The sequence below is a fragment of the Pseudorasbora parva genome, chromosome 19, assembly GCF_024679245.1.
Source record: "Pseudorasbora parva isolate DD20220531a chromosome 19, ASM2467924v1, whole genome shotgun sequence".
Lineage (NCBI taxonomy): Eukaryota > Metazoa > Chordata > Actinopteri > Cypriniformes > Gobionidae > Pseudorasbora > Pseudorasbora parva.
Window position 1 is genome coordinate 37296222 of NC_090190.1, and position 14046 is coordinate 37310267.

A 14046-nucleotide genomic window follows, 5' to 3' on the forward strand; every position below is an offset into this window, starting at 1 on the left:
CACAAAAATATTAAGCAGAACAATTGTAACATTGGTAATAAGGACGGAGTGTCAATTCACACCAAGTGCAAATAGCGTGCCTTGTTGGCAAGTGCTATTGTCATTATCTCTGCCTAACAATGTCTGGTTGGGACATAAAAAGACATTCATATAATTTAACATCTTCAGTGGTGTAGTCAGTAAAGCTAAGGCTTAAGGATCTTGGTTTTGACGCGGTCGACCCGGGTTCAAATCCACCTTTTGCTAAGCTCGCTCTTCTCCCCTTTCCCATCGGAAAAGGCATTTACTTTCAATAAAAATTAAGAAAATGATCTAAAAATGGAAATAAGGTGCCTAACTAAAAGTTTAATAATAAATAAATAATAAAAGCATTTATTGGGTAGAGATAGGTCTAGGGAGGACTTTAATTGTCCCATTAAGATGGCATCCATTTAATAATTTAAATAAATATAATAATTTACACATTTACACTTATTGCATCCTGTTAATGTACAACAATACTGAGTTGCAAATAGTATGTATCTGTCAAAATAAAGTATAAATTGCATATAATTATTATTTACATATTGCAAAGAACTGCTACTTTTACATGGTGTAAATAGAATACATCACTATTTGCACTTAGTAAATATCATCTATCACCAAGAAAATGTTATTTTCACTTGACTTGGTGTAAATAGCATTTATCAATAAGAAAATGTGTAAGAAAGAGTGTATATAGAATCAGCACTTGGTGAGACGTTTTGCCATTAAAAACCTTTGACATTTGAAAACATTTTATTGACTCATTTGTTATTCATATCAGAGAAGTTTTGATGTCTGAATCATTTTTTGAGGCAGATATTTTTGATCGAATTAGTGTCAGTGTACTTCAACACATGATGACTGACGGGCAAAGGGCTTGCCAAGTTTTGCGATCGACCAAAACATGCACAGGTCGATTGAGTTGCAGAGACTGCTGTGAACGCTCAGAGCATCTGTTTCAGATATATGGAATCTGTCAGGTAGCGGGGAAATTTATGCGTAATATTCATGAAAACATCACTTACAACAGGGGACTGAATGACATACTGCATGTGTTCTGTACTTGTTTCTGAAACTAAAAGAGTCTTAAGCTCGAAGGAAGGAAGGAAGGAAGGAAGGAAGGAAGGAAGGAAGGAAGGAAGGAAGGAAGGAAGGAAGGAAGGAAGGAAGGAAGGAAGGAAGGAAGGAAGGAAGGAAGGAAGGAAGGAAGGAAGGAAGGAAGGAAGGATGGATGGATGGATGGATGGATGGATGGATGGATGGATGGATTATGAATGGATGGATTATGGATGGATGGATGACAGGGTTAGGTGTGTGCATCGCTGTGAACATGTGGTGCTCATTGTGTGAGACTCATGACTCATTTGTCTTCATTACTCAGGCAGAATATCTGTCACCTTCCTATGCCTCTCTAGGCAATTTAAAACACACACACACACACACACACACACACCATACATCATCATCATCATCATCAAAAGCTCAGTATCTCTGTCTGTATCTCAGCATGGTTCTCTTCATGGAGCTGCTGGGGTTTGTCAACCTTATTGTCAAAATAGTAATATTGTGATTTAAATAACTTTTCTATTTGAATATATAATACATAATTTATTCCTGTGATAAGAGCTGACTGTTCAGCATCATTTCTCCACTCTTCAGTGTAATGTGATCCTTTAGAAATCATTCTAATATGCTGATTTGCTCAAATAAAAGTATGCAAAAAAACTTTTCAGCAGTTGTGTTGTGTACATCAAAACATATTTTGTATCAGGGACCAAAAATATCCATATTCCACTGTCAAAACTTCCACAGATGTTAATGGGGGACGCATCTTAGCAATATTCTGGATAAAAGTCCAACTTTTGCATTATTTCTTCTTCGCTCTTGAATATTTGTTTGCATGTATTATTTTTATGATCATGATGTGAATCAGAATGGTGTCCGTCTCTCTCTGGCAGGAGTCGGGTCTGGCGACGGACATTGGCAGGATGTTTAACGCGGATGATTGTCTTCACGTTGCTCTGTGCTCCAGCTCTCGCTCGTGAGTATTACTTCTTTTGATGTTTAATGTATCCCAGAAATCTGATCTAGTGATCAAATACTCTTGCGCTGGTACTCATTCCATAAAGCCTTTTTATCTTTCCTTTTTTTTAGTCGTCGTTGTTGTTGATTGTCAGGTATTAATAAATCTCAGATATGAGGAATCAAGAAAACTGATTGATGATGATGATGAAGGTCCTATTTGGTCAGTTAACATTTTAACACTAATATTGTGTTCTGGTCATTTTGACACAAGGATCTTCTTTTTCCTGAAAATACTAGTTAAAGGGATAGTTCACCCAAAAATTAAAATTCTGTCATTAATTACGCACCCTGATGGCCTTCCAAACCCATAAGACGTTCGTTCATCTTCAGAACACAAATTCAGATCTTTTTGATGAGATCTGAAAACTTTCTGACCCTCCATTGACAGATACACAACTACCACTTTGACGCTTCAAAAAGTTCATAAAGAGATCGTAAAACGAATCCATATGAATTGAGCGGTTTAGTCCGAATTGTTCTGAAAAGACTTCATCACTTTATATGATGAAAGGGTTACTTCAGCGATTAGCATATGGCTTTCTATCAGTAGAAACCCTGGAGTATATTCGAATGATCGTGTTTTAACTTCTTAAGTTAATTCCTATTTCAAGTTAAACTTCCAAAGGAATGAATTGAAAACGCACCAGACTGAACACGCGCTGAGAACTACTGCCACGAGCGCGGACTCGTTTACCTCAGCTCTCATCATGAGAGCTCTTACCTCAGCTCATTCACGATGCGTGTAATCTGACTCCTGCTGCGTTTGTGACACTCACTCAGCAGCTAAATCACAATATATTGAACACACACCTTCAGTTTTTAATTGTAACGGTGGTGGAAAAGCGAAAGTGATTCAGTAGTGGTGGCTTTGGGAGTGGCCTCTTAGGGCAGTGAAGCATTCTGGGAATTGTTGTCTTTCATCCCCATGAGACAAAAATACATTTTCTCAGTCTAGAAGGCATCAAATTCAAAAATAATTTCACATTTCTACTACATTAATGACCCCGTTTAAATACAGATTCATCTTCCCAGCGCTGAAGTACCCCTTGAACAGACAAACCTCTCGCAGAAGTTCAAACAAGCTGCGTAACACAAGAATGAACCTTATTGGTTCTTGTAGAAGCTCAAACGTGATGTTACATTAGAATGAACCTCATTGGTTCTTGCACGTCAAGCGAACTTCCTTTTTCCATATCTGACGTTTGAGTTGATGAATTTTTATATGTGAATAAAAGCCTATTAAATCTGTTTATCATATAAAGCGATCGAGTCTCTTTTCAGAAAATTTTGGCTTAACTGCTCAATTCATGTGGATTAATTTTATGAACTTTTTGAAGCGTCAAAGTGGTAGTTGCGTATCTGTCAATGGAGGGTCAGAAAGCTCTCAGATTTCATCAAAAAGATCTTCATTTGTGTTCTGAAGAGGAATGAAAGTATTATGGGTTTGGAACTTCTTTTTAAAAAAAATAGTTCTTTTTTGGGTGAAGTGTCCCTTTAATGTTATCGCATTGGATTAAAACCTACTGACTTTGATCACCCCGCGTATAACAAAAATATTTTGATAATTTTTGTATTTGGGTATTTTTCCACATATGTTAAACGCTTGTTGTTCTCAGTCAAAAATGATGACTTATAAATCCATTGTTATGCTATTATTACCAAAAAATTACACTTTTAAAAAAGGTTGTCATTTTTGACTGTTAATGTTTTTTTTACCCCACTTTTGGTCTGCTTTTATTAACTAAATACATCACTCGCAGTATTTTATTGACTGTAGATAAAGCTTGGCGTTTTTAAACCCAAAACACTTTGATTTCACTTAAGAAATACACTCCCCAGTCAAAAAAGAAAAATAAGTCATCAATGTTAGGATTTAAATAGTCAAATACTTATGAGTCAATGATTGGATCATTATTGCAGTGATTATGTTTCATGTCACATGATTGGCAACAGGTTTTCTAACCCTAATTGATAGATTGTGTAGCTTTAAATTTCTTAAACAGCCATGTAGGGAGACACATCATGGCCATATTCTAGGATAACAATGTCCAGATTGATCAGGCTCAAATAGTGAAAGAATGGTTGTATGAGAGCACTATATATATATATAAAGCTCGAAAATAAATAGTCAAGCAACGCACATTGTTCACGCGAGCTGACTGAGCGGTTCTGTTTAAAATGCTGCGCGCTCCATCACTGTATGTGCTGTGAGTTTAATCTGTGTTTTTTCACTAATCTTACACCAACTTCCTGTAAATGGTCTGAAAGTCCGAACTATACAGAAAATGCTTTCACACAAGAAACGAACCGAACCTTTGTTCAGTTTGGTCCGGACCGAGACTACCTCTTTTCGTCTGACTAAATTTCGTCTGTTTGGTCCAGACAGTGGTATGAGGGAGGTTTCACACTTGTAATTTTGGTTCGTACCAAACTAAAAAGTCCGAAAATCCGGACCAAACAAGGTAGGTGTGAAAGCACCCTGAGTCCTTAAATTCTTTGGAAGCCTTTGGGATGTGCTGAAGGAGACTTTACAGAGTACCGCACTCTTGCATTGTCAATACAAGAGCTTGACCAGAAATGTATGCACCTCTTGATGGAAATAAATGTTGTGATGTTATTTCCATAAAGAGGTGCATACAATTTTTGAATACGGTAGATGAATAGGAGCACCACATAGTAAAACAACATTGATACTACATGTGACCTTACACTAATAAAATAATTTGGTGTATGATTTATTTTGAAACAATATTCCCTCTTAAATTAACAGTACATTTTATAAATAATAATAAAGAAATGGCAAGTAACACATTTAATCAAACATCAAAAAATGTATTTTCTAGAGAGACTGAAATACTATTTTCATATAATGTACTGTAATATAATCTTCCTCAGTGTGTGGTCCACATTGAACCACTGTGCCACCATAAGCATGTCTGCAGGCACATATAAATGTGCGAGTGTGAGCGAGTGTGGCTTCATTCTCTGCTTTGTCCTTCATTTGCTCTAATGGGTGGGTTTTGAAATGACACGAGAGGATATGAGGTTTAAAGCGCTCTCACAAGGCTCTGCGCCCGGATAAACAGCACTGTAAAAACACAGGGAAATGCCTTTTTTAATATGGTAACTCTTGCTCCTGCCTGTTTATGTCAGGCTTTCAAAAAGTTCCAGATGTTAGTGTGTCTGTTCATACTGTTCCTGTGTTAAAGAGCTGCATCAGCAGGTTGAAGCCCTCCATCTCCCCATGCGGTTATCGCATGATTTTCAGCACTGCGGTTTTGGTCTCAGAGGCAAACTTCAACCTTTACAAAAACCGCTGTGGTGGTACTTGATGGTAATACTGCGGTATATGCCATGATACTGTGTGATTACCATACTGTACACTTATTTTCCAAGATACTTAAAAGAATACCATAGTATTATCATCACAATATTGTCTTAAAACCATCATGAATGCCCCAAAACATGGTCATATCATGGCACATTTGTGATCAAAGTGATCAAATATGATCTAAATTTTTGATTTTAGCCTACCTTTAGTAGCATTTTTTGGGGTTTCTTTAACATACAGTTCATACATCTATAAAAATCTTATGTCCATTCTTAGGATATTTTAAGTGCATTGCGCTGTAAAATGCTGAACTATAATGAAACAATGCTGATGTTCTCCATCAGACGGTCTAATGTTCATGGGAGAAAACTGTCCTCGTGATAGATGGAGGGTCACATTTGTTTTCCCATTGTGCATTTACATTAGATTATTACAAATGAGCACAGTCGACTTTATCTGTCAGTCATCTTTTGACCTTCTGAAAGCTGTCCTGCAGGCCCACACATGTACACTTAAGTCCATAATTCCAGAAAGTGCTTCCCGACTGTAATTACAACAAATTGATCACATCTTATGCTCAGCGGTGAACATATGGTCTTTAAATGATGCTAGTGCAAATTAGAAAATAGATTAGTTTATTGTACATCTAATTACTCTTGTAGCTCAACTGGTAAGGCATATATTACGGTGTGTGTGTGTGTGTATATATATATATATATACTGTATATATATATATATATATATATATATATATATATATATATATATATACATACATACATACATACATACATACATACATACATACATACATACATACATACATACATACATACATACATACATACATACATACATGCACGCACGCACGCACGCACGCACGCATGCACGCACACACGCACGCACGCGCACACACTCAGTCTATATTGCCAAAAGGTTTGGGACGCCTGCCTTTACATGCACATGCACTTTAATGACATCCCATTCTTAATCCGTAGGGTTTAATATGGAGTTGGCCCACCCTTTGCAGCTATAACAGCTTCAACTCTTCTGGGAAGGCTTTCCACAAGGTTTAGAAGTGTGTTTATGAGAATTGTTCATCATTATTCTGGCCCATTTGTGAGGTCAGGCACTGATGTTGGATGAGAAGGCCTGGCTCGTCTCTGATCTAACTCATCCAAAAGGTGTTCTGTCGGGTTGAGAGCAGGCCAGTCAAGTTTATCCACACCAAACTCACTCATCCATGTCTTTATGGACCTTGCTTTGTGCATTGGTGGGCAGTCATGTTGGAACAGGAAGCCATCCCCAAACTTTTTCCTACAAAGTTGGGAACATGAAATTGTCCAAAATGTCTTGATATGCTGAAGTATGCTGAAAAATGATTGAAGTTCCTTTCAATTAAGCTAAGGGGCCAAGCCCAACCACTGAAAAAAAAAAACATGCCATAATCCCCCCTCCACTAAACTTTACACGTGGCACAGTGCAGTCAGGCGAGTCCCGTTCTCTTGGTAACGGCCAAACCCAGACTCGTGCATCAGATTGCCAGACAGAGAAATTAGATTCTCAAGTGAACATGTCTCCACTGCTCTAGAGTCCAGTGGCGGCATGGTTTACACCACTGCATCCGATGCTTTGCATTGCACTTGGCGATGTTAGGCTTGGATGAGCATTCCATGAAACACTCTGCACACTTTTCTTGAGCTGATCTAAAGGCCACGCAAATTTGGAGGACAGTAGCTATTGACTCTGCAAAAAGTTGGTCTGCGCTCTCTGCACCTCTGTGATTTTTACATGGCCTACCACTTTGTGGCTGAGCTATTGTTCCCGATTGCCTCCACTTTATCATACCACTAACAGTTGACCGGGGAATATTTAGTAGTAAGGACATTTCACAAATGGTCTTTTACGCTACCACATAATAATATAATAATAATAATTGTTATTTTTATTATTATTATTATTTTGTAAAATATATTTATGTGTGGTACAGTTTGCCTGCTGTCAAAAGATGGGTGAATGTCACATACTGTATTATCAATCTTAGCATATTCTCTGGTGATATGTTACTGTGGAAAGGCTTGATACAACACTCATGTCACTTATTAATTTTTCAGAGTTGGATTTGAACAGATTAGATGGCGACACGGTGTGCCCAACCATGAAGAATGGACAAGATGACCTTCCAGGTAAAATAGAGCTCCTGTGAGAAAACGTGCTGTGAACTGACTTTTTAGGATTGCATGTCCAAATCTTATGTCTAAACCTTTTGAATATCTAAAATAAGTCTAGCTCATTTAAGTCACTTTTATTTATATAGCGCTTTTTGCACTGCAGATTGTTCATTGATATAGTAATAGAATATTTAACCTCCATCCTTCATGCATTATCTTTTAAAAATTTTCTACATTCAGGCATTGTTTACCTATAATTAGCATTAAGTAGGGCATGCAGTGGCATGAATCTGTTTGCTTTAGTAGGTAAAGATGCGGAAGCTGATAGTCGCCTTGTTTCAAGACATCTTTAGATCTCAAATGAGGCAAATAAAACGTTCGTCTGTGGCTGGCCAATTTCTGCAGTGGAAACACTTCTAGCTCAGCAAGATCTTAATTGGTTGCAACTCCTTCGCTTTTAAGAAATAATGCGGATGGTGCAACCTCAAATCACAAACATGTGCTGCTCTGTGCACAGGCTGGTAATGGGGAGTAAGCAAAAAGTTTTTACTGAAGCAAATCGATGTAGAGAGACCTACTTGATATTTTTGGTGCATTAAATTATTTACTGCATGAATTTGTCACAAATGCTAATGGAAAGTGTATTATAATTGGATCTGAAGTCTGATTTCCCACACAGACATGAGATGTGTGTCTGTAGAAAGCTTGAAATCTCTACTTTTAAATGAACCAATTCGATTGTATCTGTGTGCCAGGATTTGATCTGATCACACAGTTTCAGTTGGATGTCATCCCATTGAAGGGCGTCAGAAAGGTAGAAGGTTCCACAGCCCTTCAGGTGGCGTACAGACTCGACAAAGAGGCCAACTTCCAGATCCCAACCAGGTAATCATGAAGCTGACCACCCTTTAAACTGTGTGCCGAAACACGCTAAACACTAGGAATGTCTTTGTGCAAAAACACAGATAAATTATGTATAACTACACAAGAAAAACTTGTCCTCTTGTCACTACATTGTTAACCTTGTTAGGGGTTAACAACATGAACCAAAGCTAAATATTTTACATAGTGTATGCACACACACACACAACACACACAATCGTTTTTGTCATGCTTTATGGGGACTTTCATAATGCTGACATAATGATTTTTATACTGTACAAACTGTATTCAATCCCTTTACACTAAACCTACCCATCACAGAAAACTTTGAGCATTTTTTAGATATTCAAAAAACATCACTCATGGCAAAGGCAAGAATTTCAGATATTGCTGGGGACGTTTTGTCCCCATAAAGTAGGGTTATTCAGGACACACGCTCAAACACACACACACTCCTTTTTTCAGGTGTTGCATTATTACAGGTCAGAGACAGATGTTATCACTCTCTGAACAGCTTCTAATAATGCAAAAATGAACTTGTCTGAACCCATGTGGATCCGCACACTGCATACCCAGACGCCCCACGCAATCACGCTGACACACAAATAGTTACGTTTCAGCTGGTTGTCATTTTTTTGTAGTTTGAGGAACAAAAGAGTCATGTTGAAAAGAGGCTTAAGGGAAAATCTAAAGTATTACAAATCATTTTTGTGCTTTAAAGAACATGAATATTATAAAACACTTTAAAGAGGGAACTGATAAACATCAGTTATACCTTTGTGAAAAAGAAATAAACTTTAACATACTAGAGCCATACTTATTATTGAAATGTAGTGCTGGGCAATCGATTAATCATGGTTAAAGCTACACTATAACTTTTCCGCCCGCTAGAGGGCGCCTATTCAAAACAAAGGTGTAGTTTGATGACGCCAAGTTTGAGCTCAGAATCTTGGGACGTTTGGTCTTCACCTCACAGCCGGTGGAAAAGAATCGGGATAGGACTCAGGCAGAAATCATGTTCATGGATGTGATTATTAACGTTACTGTAGTATGAAGCAGAGCAGGACCGAGTGTTGAGGAGCTGAGCAAGGCCGCTGGAGCGATTGTTACGCAAACACACGGCTCGCGAGCAGCAGGACTTTGATTATGACGGCACACAGTCACTGGCGCCATTTCTGCTTTTCTGGTCATGAGGATGAGGTAACGCAGCTCTGTTTATCATATTAAACACATTTAAGTTATGATGTTACTCTGTGCGTTCGCTCGGCGGCTGCTGTGACACTTGTTCACACTGCTAAGAGTAAAGCGTGTCTGCAGAATAAAACCAGAAACCGAGGGTAACGCAGATATGATGCAATTGATAGACGACTCCCTCAGACGTTCTCACAATTTACTCACAATTTACAAACAGTTGGAAACATTTGGGATATTGTAAGAACTCAACTGAACAAAATATATAACACTGGCCTGGTGGTTTTGGGATATTTTACTGCAAAAATACTACATAGTGCACCTTTAAGCACATCCAAAATAAAAGTTTGTGTTTACATTATATTTGTGTGTGTACTGTGTATAATTAACCCGTATAATAACTTACTCATTCATTTATATATTTAAGAAATATTTGCAGGTACATACTGTGTATATATATAAATATATATATATATATATATATATATATATATATATATATATATATATATATATATATATATATATATATATATATATATATATATATATATATATATAAATCTTAAATATATACATGCATGTGTGTGTATTACATAATAATTATACTATACACAGTACACACAACTTTATGTAAACACAAACTTTTATTTTGAATTTCTCAGAAACGCTGTTTAAAGTGGATTGGACTGAGCAGCACAACACACTTTTAGCCAATCAGCAGTAGAGGGCGTGTCTACTCGAGACGGGGGAGGAGAGTGAGTTTTTAGGAAAGACTGTAGAAAGAGAGATGGCTGAGAGACATTACAAAAGAGAAAGGTTGTGGAAAAAGAAGGGTTGTGATCAGGCAGGAGCTTTAAGGGTTGTCATCGCCCGGAAATTAGTTTTTGTTGGGTGTGATGCTTAGATTTACATGAAAACTACTATCCAGAAAAGGGAAGTATCAATACATATAAACTGATGTATCAAAAGGAAACGTAATGTAACTGACACCACCAGATTATTAAATGGACTCTCAGCTTGTCTTTGAAGTGCTGATATCTAGTGCTGAGTCCGTGACTTAGAAATCAAATGGGAGAAAGTGATTTCTTGAGACAGATTATTTCGATCAGTGGCCCTCATTTTTTTTTACTAGCCAACAGGAAACTCCATATTTATGGTCTCGCCTTGATCCATTTACAAGCTGGTTAAAGGCCGCCGTTGCTTCGTTTGTAAGAACATCTCCCGCAGAGCCCCTCTGGCTGTTAAAACGCCACACGGGGTCGAGCCCAGAGATGGTGCGTGTAAAACCAGACAAGGTAATTGATTCTCAGATGGTGTGTGTTTTTCACCCACTGCCTGCAGCCCGGGTTTTGATTCTCTAACGCACTGCTACGAAAGCCAGCCCAGTCCCTTTGAAATAACTCACGGACAACACACAGGCTTTGAAGATGAAAGTGCTCTTCGCTCTGATCTGTTTGCTATTCATAATTTTATCTCAGAGCAACTTGAAGCCGAGCTGCTCTGTGTGTATAATGCAGGGCTATTCCCTTGATGATCAGACAATAATCAAGGTGTATTAGTGTTCTTAGAGCTAATAGATCCCTTTTATAAATAGATGCACTTCATGACAAGTACGTCATTTTATTAAAAAATGTTTTTTAAAATGATAAATTTGCAGAAGTAACTTCCAATGCAACATTAGAGTGCAACATGTAAGCTTTTACAATGCTATTCTTGAAAAAGTTTAACAATTTTACCTGCAATCAGTTTTTAAAATTGTAATTTTCCTATTTTGAAAATAATTTTTAGAAAGCTCTTAACACAAATGTACCATTTCATGTCATTTTCTCTATTTTTATTTATTTTATTTGAATTTGATTTGTTTATTTATTAAAAAAATGTTATTTATTTAATTTATTTTATTAACGCAGTTTAACTAAAACATCCAACTGTAACTCAATATTCATATAGATTAAATTATATATTAAAATATTTTAAACAAGCTTTAAAACCTTGTTTTTTTATTCTTTATGAAAAATTCCACATAACTTTCCATAGTTTTTATTTTATTTTTTATATGACTATTTTTTTATGGCCGGGACTTTAACGCGTTAACTAAGATTAATTACAAAAAAAAAACAAAAAAACATAATTTTTACCGCATTTTTTAATTTTTGCACTGCGGAACGTTTTTCAATGAATGAGTTTCGACGGACCGATTATTCTGGAACACCAACTAGCGCTCACGAGTCACGACAACAACAAACCATGAGTGAACATGAACGAAGAAGCTGATGAGACGGCTTTGCTTGGCCCCGTGGATGAGAAATGTTGTTTTAAAAAACGAAAGGATGGAAGCGTCGACAAGAGCATGGTTGTGTGCAAGCTATACAAGAAGGAATTTGCGTATCACCGCAGCACATCGAGCCTCAAATATCACAAATTTGCTATTGCTACACTTACTGACAATATAATGACAAAATATAAACAATATTTTGTTGATTAAGCTTATGTATTCAGTCATTATTCAATGACTGAAAAATGCTAAATCCAATACTAATGCAATCCAATACTAATGCAATCCAATACTAAAAATCCATGTGAAAAATTACTTCTCACTGTTATCAGGCCAAATATTTATATGCGATTAAAATGCGATTAAGTTTGATTAATTAATCACAAAGCCTCTAATTAATTAGATAATTTTTTTTAATCGAGTCCCGGCCCTACTATTTTTCTATTTTTTTAACATGCATGGTTCATTTTAATTATTTTATTTTATTAATTTATTTTTTAATATTATTTTATTATTATTTGTATGTATTTATTATTATTTATTTAATTGTATTATTTGATTTGATTTATCACTAAAGCTACCTGCCCCTTTAGATCATACCTCAATATTTATATAGTGTAAAACTATATGTTAAACTATGTAAAACTTTGTTGGCCTTCTAAAAAAAGGGCATCTTCTAAACCATTATATTAGGTAACTTACATTTGCTTGGTCGCAACCAGATTCTGATCATAACACATTATTTTTTATTGTATTGTAGTGATTGCTGTCTGCAATCCAGTTGTGAAACAAACGACCTGTATTAAGAAAGATATATTTAATAAATATCTGTATTTGTTTCCCACAAGACTGAACTTTCCAAGGGGCTTCCCGGATGAGTATTCCTTCATGACCACCTTCCGCATGATCAAGAACACGGTGAACAAGGTGTGGAACGTCTGGCAGGTGGTGGACGAAGACGGCCTGAAGCAGGCAGGTATGCGTCTGAATGGAGACCAGCAGGCCCTGGAGTTCTTCCTCACCACTTTGGAAGGAGACGTCCAGACCGTCACCTTTCCGGGCCTTTCCGTCCTCTTCAACACTAAATGGCACAAAGTGATGGTTGGTGTGGAGAAGGAGCTGGTGACGCTGTACGTAGACTGTCACCCGGTGGACCAGAAGCCCATCAAGAGGAAAGGCTATGTCAACACTGAGGGAGACACTCTCATCGGAAGACTGGATTCTGATCCCAACACCTCTGTAGTGGTGAGAGGCCACCCATTTTACTGCTTCTTATATATATATATATATATATATATATATATATATATATATATATATATATATATATATATATATATATATATATATATATATATATATATATATATATATATATATATATATATATACAGTCTTGTTCAAAATAATAGCAGTACAATGTGACTAACCAGAATAATCAAGGTTTTTCGTATATTTTTTATTGCTACGTGGCAAACAAGTTACCAGTAGGTTCAGTAGATTCTCAGAAAACAAATGAGACCCAGCATTCATGATATGCACGCTCTTAAGGCTGTGCAATTGGGCAATTAGTTGAATTAGTTGAAAGGGGTGTGTTCAAAAAAATAGCAGTGTGGCATTCAATCACTGAGGTCATCAATTTTGTGAAGAAACAGGTGTGAATCAGGTGGCCCCTATTTAAGGATGAAGCCAACACTTGTTGAACATGCATTTGAAAGCTGAGGAAAATGGGTCGTTCAAGACATTGTTCAGAAGAACAGCGTACTTTGATTATAAAGTTGATTAGAGAGGGGAAAACCTATAAAGAGGTGCAAAAAATGATAGGCTGTTCAGCTAAAATGATCTCCAATGCCTTAAAATGGAGAGCAAAACCAGAGAGACGTGGAAGAAAACGGAAGACAACCATCAAAATGGATTGAAGAATAACCAGAATGGCAAAGGCTCAGCCAATGATCACCTCCAGGATGATCAAAGACAGTCTGGAGTTACCTGTAAGTACTGTGACAGTTAGAAGACGTCTGTGTGAAGCTAATCTATTTTCAAGAATCCCCCGCAAAGTCCCTCTGTTAAAAAAAGGCATGTGC

The 14046-nt window shown here is 36.9% G+C and overlaps 1 protein-coding gene across 1 annotated transcript in view; it reads left to right on the forward strand.

Annotated features, from left to right (window-relative positions):
- Positions 1-14046, forward strand: part of LOC137047715 (collagen alpha-3(IX) chain-like) — a 94561-nt gene that overhangs the window by 45030 nt on the left and 35485 nt on the right. Inside the window, exons 10-13 of the mRNA XM_067425548.1 lie at positions 1983-2065; positions 7555-7626; positions 8367-8496; positions 12811-13207. Coding sequence (XP_067281649.1) covers positions 1983-2065; positions 7555-7626; positions 8367-8496; positions 12811-13207 — 682 coding nt within the window. The remainder of the gene's footprint in view (positions 1-1982; positions 2066-7554; positions 7627-8366; positions 8497-12810; positions 13208-14046) is intronic.